This window comes from Panthera pardus, unplaced genomic scaffold, assembly GCF_024362965.1.
Source record: "Panthera pardus isolate Hobbes unplaced genomic scaffold, ASM2436296v1 HiC_scaffold_11, whole genome shotgun sequence".
Taxonomy (NCBI): domain Eukaryota; kingdom Metazoa; phylum Chordata; class Mammalia; order Carnivora; family Felidae; genus Panthera; species Panthera pardus.
In genome coordinates this window covers 7,736,099-7,744,084 of record NW_026526666.1, presented here as the reverse complement: position 1 = coordinate 7,744,084, position 7,986 = coordinate 7,736,099, and the positions used below count along the sequence as shown (strand labels likewise).

Below are 7,986 nucleotides of genomic sequence, written 5' to 3'. Positions count from 1 at the left end.
GCATACTGACTTGCTCCTGCGAATCTTGTGCTTTCCTATAGTCTCTCTGACTTCCTGAAACCCTTGTTAGTAATAATACTCTGCTTTCTAAAGGTTGGAGAACTTCAACCACAGCAGCCTCTGCTAAGAAGCAGAAGCTGTAACGGGAGGGAAGTCCCACAGCGCAGCCAGGCCAGGGCTTGGGGTGGGGGTGGGGGGGTGTCCCAGGGCTTATCATCAAACGCCAGGCCCAGAGTCCCTCAGAACAGCCAAGGTTGCCCTGGCAAAGGCGCTGTGGTACCAGGTGGGGGGGCCCTCAAACATCTCCCCACCGAGTCAGCGCCTTTTGCTAAAGACAGGCATTGCTTTAGGCTTGTGTTCCTTCCCTAAAAACCGAATCCCCAAACCAGGCAAGCAGGTTTCTTTCACACAGCAGCTTAAATAAATTCACTGGACGCCCTTTGGGTGGTCACTGGGGTCATGAAGAAAAGCAGGGGAAGAGCGCTCAGGCCTTCTGCAAGACCAGCTCAGACCCATTCCTCCTGGGGCCGAGGGGGAAGTAGATCACGCGGATCCCGGACCACAGGAGGCATTTGGGGGGGGCACCGAGAGACTGGGGAGGCGATCCGCAGGTGGGCGCTGGGCTCGGACTGCCCAGGGAGGCGGAGTCCCTCAGGCCGGCGCGGGCTACCATCACACCCGACCCCCCACCCCTACCCCGGAGCGCCCTCGGTCCCGGAGGAGCGCCCTGATACGCTGGAAAGGCCCCTCCGCGCGAGGTTTCTATCCCCAGTCCGCAGAGATTCAGGGAGCCCAGTTCCGAAAGCGTGCCCGCACCCACTGCGGACCTCGCTTGTCCTACAAAGCAGGCCGGTCACGCTGGGCGGCGGGAGGAGGGGCACGAGAGCTGCAAAGCCGCCGAGTCCCAGCGGCCCGGGAAGCCGGCGCGCCCCGCAGTGGCGCGGCCGCGGCCTCCCGGGACGTGGGCACGCGCGCCCCAGGCCCCGGCGCCCTCCTGCCGGGAGCCCCGACTGGCCGCAGCCGGCGCGGCCCCGGCCCGGGGGCGGGGTTTGGGGCGGGGGCGGAGCCAGGCCCGCGGCCGGTGTCAGGTTGCTCCGGTAACGGTGACGTGCCGCGGCGTGGGCGGGGCAAGCACGCAGGTTGCATATTTTAGGAAGTGAGGAGGAGGCGCGGGCTCGAGCTGCGGCTGGGTCTGGGGCGCGGAGCAGCGGCGGGAGGAGGCGGACACGTGGCAGCAGCAGCGGTAGCAGCCCCAGCGGCGGCATCGGCCCGAGCCGCCGGCCGGTCTCCCTCCCTCCCGCCCCGCGGCAGCCCTAGCTCCCTCCTCTCCGCTCCCCCGGCCGCGCTAGCTCGGCCGGGAGCTGCTCTCTTCTTTCCTCTCTGATTCTCGAGCGACAGGACCCGGCGCCGCGCACAGACCTCCGCCACCATGGGGAAAGGGGTGAGTGTGCGGCGAGCCCGGGGAGGGGCGCGGGGCGCCGGGAGGGAGGAAGGAGGAGGAGGAAGTCAGGAGGGCGACCGCAGCCAGCGGGAAGCGGCGGAGGAGGAAGCGGCGCGGCGTGGACGGGCAGGCAGGGCGGCCAGGCTTAAAAGACGACGCACTTTGGAAATGGAGGGAGCGCAGCCCTGGGGGCCCGGCGGGTGGGGGGAGGGGGCGCCAGGGGACGGCGGGCGGCAGCGCGGGGCGGGCCGCCGACCCCCGAGTCCCAGCGCGCCGCGGGCCCGGGGCTCCTGGAGGCGGCGCTCGGGAGCCGCGGGGCCGGGAGGAGGAGAGCGGACGCCGCGGGGCGGCCCCGGGAAGGCGCTGGCCGCCGCGGCATCCCCGAAGCCGGCTCCCCTCCCTCCCTCCGCCCGCCCTCACCTCCCATCTCTTGCCTTCCCTTTTCCTTCCGCCCTCCGTGCCCAGAGGAAAGGCGTGCTCCTCCCCTTCCCTTGGGGCGCGCTGCCCGGGCCCCTCCCGGGCTGCCTTCCCACCGCGGCGCCGGCGGGGGCTTCCGACGCGGGGGCTGCGCTGGGGGGCGAGGCGCCCGGTCCCGACGGCGCTGGGGCTTAGCCCGTTTCCCGCACTGGCGGCCGCCCTCCCCCTTCCCCCCTCCCCCCCCCCCCCAAAAAAAACTGGCTTCCCCTCACTGCGGAGCCGGTCGAGCTGGCTAGTGCCAGAAAGGGTGTGTCTTCGCCGCCCTAAGATGGCCTTTAAGGTATACTTTTGCGAGCTTTAATGGGACGCCTTCCATAAACACTAGATGCGCCCTGGGGCGGCTGGAGTGGTCATTTCCTTGGTGGGGAGGGACGAGTAGAGTTTTCTTGGGGGGTGAGTCTGGTGGGGGGACAGGCTGGCGCACCAGGGCCTCTGGGTACAATCAACTCGAAAAAGGACTGCGGGCGGGGGGGGGGGGGGGGGCGGTGCAGGACGCGGGGGTACGAGCGCCGAGGCATTCCCGAAGGAACCAGGGGTCTCCGGGGCAGGAGAGGAGAATGCTGGAAGCTCTGGGAACCCCCAGAGAGAGCCACAGCTCGTTTCTGTGTTTCTGTAACCGGTAGCCGTGATAACCCGGAGCCGCAGCATAAGACTGAGCCCCAGACCCTAACGGGGCTAAAGTCAAGTGAGAAAAGTTTATACCAGATAACAGCCCAAAGTTATCAGTTCATGGGTTAAAATGACCAGGTCGTGAGAACACGGGTAGGAGAGAAGCCTCTCCATTATCTGCCGGGTTTGCACAGTGCGGGTGTCTGGTAGGTCTCTGGAGGTTTTTAGGGCTCTGCAGTGTGGAGTGAGAGGTGGGGGTAGAGGCAGGGTGCATTCTTTGGGGATTCTTGATTTTGGATTTTGAAGGTGGTAATTAGAAGGGCTCGGACGTGGTAGAAAGAGTGTGGAGAAGTGGAGTGGACGACTGGTATCTTTTAAAAGCACAGAGTGTGGCAAAGAGCTGAGTGCCAGCCTCCGTGTTCCCCACGACAGAAAAGTGGGTTAGTGGCCTGTGCTGGTAGCAAGCATTCCGTCAAACCTTAGGTCATTCCCATAAACGAGCCCTGTAAAGCTCACCCCTTTATCTCTCCCCCCGCAAAAAAAGGAAAAAAGTTAATTTCCTGAGCCGGACATTACTGATTTTGGGGGGTGTAGTGATTATGGATGTGTACCCGAGGCCTAGGAAGGTGAAGTGACTTGCTCAAGGTCAAATGGTTGGTTACTGACACACCAGACTTGCCTGATTTCTGAGCAGCCTGTGGTTTTCCCAGCCTGAACACTCCCCTACTTAACGCTGCCTTAATGTGCAGAGCTCCAGCATTATTCTTCATGTGAAACGGGGGTCTTTGTGATAATTGAATTAATGGACCAGAGAGACGTCTGAGTAACTAAGTTATATCCACATATCTGTATGTTTGTGTATCCACATATCTGTATGTTTCGTAACCGAACACCTGCACCGCAGTGGTGAAGATCACACATCTGGGTTGTGGGGGTTCACCCAAGATGTCTTACGGATCCTAAGAAAACACCAGCGGTGGGTAGACACCAAATCGAATTACAGCTGGTCCACGGGATGATACGCCGCTTATGTGCCCAGGTCGTAGTTAGTGTTTTGGGTACTCTGATAAATTAATTGAACATTAAGGGGTGTGGGGGGGAGACGTGTGTGTTGGTGGTGATTCTCCTGGGATAGCCTTTCCCCCTTTAGTCCCCAGTGACTTATTGTGATAGTCCAAATGCTCAGAAGGATATTTTCTGCTGAAATGTTGGGATTTTTCCACATGGGGATTAAAATGTGGGTGGAGTGGTGACAAAAAAAACCCTGCTGATAATTGGTTAACCAAGAAGCCTGTGCTGGCAGCTAATTTTTAAGGTCATTGTTAATTTCTTCCCTTCCTCTTCCTGCTGCCGTGGGGGCCCAGGTTTTGATGATACTTCAGGTGATTTTATTTCTCCTTACAAGCCTAGCCCCTGAGCTTTTGGGAAGCAAATGAAAGAACTGCTCCTGCTGAATCATTCCTGGATGAGATAGGATTTTGTCCTTTTTTTCATGTTGGTGTTTTTGCCAGTGACTTGGCTTAAACCGGCAGCCAGGCCTACCGCCTGCAACTATTTGGTTCACCAAAGGTACACCAAAAACTTGTGTCTTTTCTCAGGTTTACAAAAGGTGGGGGCAAGGGATGTCCCTGGGTCCTGCGGTGCAGTTCTCCATTGTTTGAATATTAACTTAGTTACCTAGAAAATGAATCCTACCTTATTTATGGGCGGTGATTTCAAGAGGAGAAGGGGAAAAAGCTTCAGGTGAAGGTTGCACAGGGAACACGCCTGTCAGCAGAAATCCTGGTTGTATGGTCACATTATCAACTGCTCTCTGGGAGCTCAACTTGAAAGTGTGACTGAACTGCCTCTGGCTGCTATAAAGCTAGCACTTTAGACCGAAAACATTGTGAGGCAGAGTCCTCAGGGTGGAAAGTTGCCCAGGCCTGGCCAGGAGCAAGCAGAGCCCTTACGGGAGGAACTGGTGACCAGCACTGGGGCCAGACCAGAGGGCTGAGATTGCATCACACCCCTTTGCCTGTTAAGCGGTTCAGTGTGTGAGTATGACAGGCTCCCCCCTTGGGGTTCTTTCTGTACGGTTCTGAGGGTGTATCCTCTTTTGGTAACTTAACTGGTTGCTAATTTGTAGTGTTCTTTGCCAGTAAGTTTGTAACACTCTAGTGACTCACCTTTGGGTGGGAGGGTAGGAAAGGGGGAGGTCTGCATCATAAATCGGAGAACGCTGAGAATAGGCTAACCCCTGTATCCCTCCCTCCCTAATTCCCCTTCCCAAAGGAGGATTTTTCAAAATCTAGTACCTGTTCATCCAGGTGGGAGCTGAAACTGAAAACGTACAGACCTCTGGAAACGTTATTGCCAAATCTCATTTGAAAATAAAAAGTGAATTCAAAATTACAAAGCACAATGGACTGGGTACTCAAACATGTTCCATCCCAGAACCCCTCGGAGCTGTTGGTTCGGGATGATTGTAGCAACAAATTAACAGTTAAGTGGCTTTCTGTTGGAGGCTGGCTCTGTTCTCTTAAATACAACCAAACTTCAGAATGAGAAAAAGGCTCTAACTATTTAGAAGGATCGTGTATGTGAAAGTAAGTAAAATTAGTTTGTTGATTTAAAAACAAAAAGGTAAAAAAAAAAAAATGTTTTTAAGTCCCTGAAGCTTCAGGTTCTTGATTGGCCCTTAGGTGGACCTACTCGCCCTGAGGACCAAGCAAAGTCATCTCTGTTCTGTCCAGCGTGAAGTCAGTGCAAGTAAACATCACCGCTTTCGTGGGGCTTACCAAGTACTGGGCACTGAGGGAAGATCAGATCTTCATTAACTGTAGGTTTCCTGTTCACCCGTTAGTCTTAAGCCCTTCAAAACCGGAGAAGGAGTTTTCTTTCACCTGGAAAACATATTAAGGATTGAAAATCATAGGAAATACCATTAATGAACCTCCAAAGGAAAGCCCAGTGAAAGAATCTGTTGACATTGTTGACCTATTTAATAACATCTTAGAGTCTTTGACTACTTTCACTTTTCAAGCAAGGGACTTTACATCTTTTGAGTCTTTGTAAAAGTTGCAAAAGGGGGTGGGGGTGGGGGCAGCGTGCTTTTCAGCCATCTGTGATGGGAGGAGGGTGAACGTTTGTACCGCCGTGCCTTCTTGCTGCCCGGGGCTCTCTGCCAGCCAGCAGGCCAGAAGAAGAAACATGAGTGTCAGATCAGATGGGCTCACAGTAATCAGAGTGGCTGCGTTGGGCAGAATGTTCCCCAGCCCTGCCAGAGCTGTCCAGTTCTGAGTTGCTCTGCAAATACATGCCCAGTAACTAACTGATCACACGAAGTGAAGAGAATGAAAGTCTACTGGCTATTTTTTTAAACTCTCCTTCGTTTCTATATTTTTGGAAAAGGAGACGTAACCAAGTCAGGTTTGAACTTTCTCACGTTGCTATGAATTGAGTGTATGAGAGGAAGTGGATTCTTTGGCTTGAAGCTCAGAGAGACTGTTCTTTGCATATGACTCACCTCATTAGTTGTGCTGGAAATGTGTTGTCAGGAATCCACAAGAAGTTCTTCGCATTTATTTGACTGATGTTTGGGTAGCAAATCCTGTCAGACTAGAGCAGTTTTCCTCTCTGGTTTCCTTTGCATCCTGAGCCACGGGAATTTGGGCCAGTACACCTCATTCCTTGGTTCCTTTGCAACTCTACGATGAATGGTATCTGAACATTAATTATCTCTGTGTCTGGTTTTGTTCACCCTCTATTTAGTAACAGCTGTTAGGTGGTTTCTGTTGGCGATCTGAGAAAAGTTGGCTCTTGGTGGCTTGTGCTTTGTCCTTGGGGTTTGTGTTGTTTGGGGGCCTGATGGTGAAGAAGACTGTCAGGTTGTGGGGATCAGTGGGTCTTCGTGTCTGATTTATCTTTCCTGTCCGTCGTCATGGAGAGGGCTCTCCTGCACTTTGGGATGAATATCCTCTTGTGTTTTTCTTTCTTCTTCCACAGGATGCTTCCCTGGGGCCATATTTGTTTCATTGTTTCAGTTCAGGTGCCCTGTCTCTTGGGCCTTGTGCCGCCTGCCAGCCCTTTTACTCCGTATCCTATGCTTCAGGGGACCAACCGAGGAGTGGTGAGGACTCAGAATTTATTCAGCCCCTCGTGGTGCTGGTGTCAGTTACTAATCCTTCTTCTCTCCACCTGACCACATCTTTTGAGTAGCACTAGCCAAAGAGGGGTCTGATAAGATGAGAAGAGGGGTGAGGAGGGCAGCCAATGGAGGGAACAGGCAGAAAGTTTTAACTCTTTGTAACCCGGGTGCCTAATGGTAGAGGTAGGGTTAACCCCCATGAAAAAACAGGTTCCGGTGTTTGGGGTTTTGTTTTGTTTTCATTACTAATTGGTAACTGGAAAAGCAGGGCATATTTTAAAAAAGAGACAGTAAATCTCTTAATACATAAAAGAGAATATATTGATCCTTAAGACATTTTGGAATCTGATTCTCAGCCCTTGCGGGAGGGTGGGCTGGCAGGCTTGTTAAGAATTTACTTACCAGCATGTTGGGGAGGAAGGTTGAGCCTAGTTCCTTTTGGGCTGAGGGAACCCGGCTAGAGCTGGAGATGTTTTTTTTGCCCCCCAATGGCTGATGGGCCGTGGCCCAAGTTTGGAGGTAGTGAGCTGGCCTCCCAGAGGGACCCATTGCTGTGGCTTCACTACATGACATTCTCCAGCCTGCTGTACGTCCAGGTGAGTGAGAAGGAATACGAAGCCATGGTGGTCCCTTGGGTCCCCTCCTCTACAGGAGAAAAAAAGCTATTCCTTCACCGCCCGAAATGCTGCTCTGGGCCACAGAACAGCTGCAGTACTCAGGCGGCGCGTGTCCTCCCTCAACCCCAGCCGTCTCCGAGCCCTCGATGCCGGGGTAGAAAATTCCTTGCACGTAAACCAAACTACTTAAGGAGCAACTGGAGGCGAAATGAACTGGGCTTGATCATTTCTTCTATTTTCTTTCAGTTTTAATGGATGAGAGGGGCCTGGGTGGCTCAGGCAGTTAAGCGTCACACTCTTGATCTCGGCTCAGGTCATGATGTCACAGGTTCCTGAGTTTGAGCCACACACCAGGCTCCACGCTGACAGTGCAGAGCTTGTTGGGATTCTCTCTCTCCCCCCTTCTCTCTGCCCCTCCCCCACTCTCCCTCATTCTCTTTCAAAATAAATAAACTCAAAAAAAAAAAAAAAAGATTCTCTCTCCCTATGTCCCTCTCCCCCACTCGCGTGCTCGCTTGCTCTCCAAAGAAAAAAAGGTTTTAATTAATGAGTTGAAATAATACCCCAAATGAGTTGTTTTTTAAGATTAAGAGGAGTTATAGTGAGGAATGTCAGTAATTTATATGTTAATTAGAGCCCAGTTATAATAGTAACCTTAATGCAGTGCCTCGCCAAGTACCTTTACATACACGGTTGTGTCTGATACTGATGTA

The 7,986-nt window shown here is 53.7% G+C and overlaps 1 protein-coding gene and 1 long non-coding RNA gene across 2 annotated transcripts in view; one reads left to right on the top strand and one right to left on the bottom strand.

The window, feature by feature from the left end:
• The first annotated feature begins 1,201 nt into the window (after positions 1–1,201).
• The window catches only part of ATP1A1 (ATPase Na+/K+ transporting subunit alpha 1), a 29,714-nt gene continuing 22,929 nt past the window's right edge, over positions 1,202–7,986 (top strand). The window contains exon 1 of the mRNA XM_053890788.1: positions 1,202–1,441. Within this exon, the coding sequence (XP_053746763.1) occupies positions 1,430–1,441 (12 nt within the window). The 5' untranslated portion in view covers positions 1,202–1,429. The remainder of the gene's footprint in view (positions 1,442–7,986) is intronic.
• Positions 4,873–6,692, bottom strand: LOC109272128 (uncharacterized). The gene is made up of 2 exons (XR_002082300.2): positions 6,036–6,692; positions 4,873–5,412 (listed from the first exon to the last, which is right to left on the bottom strand). It is a non-coding gene; the product is annotated as an uncharacterized LOC109272128 (long non-coding RNA).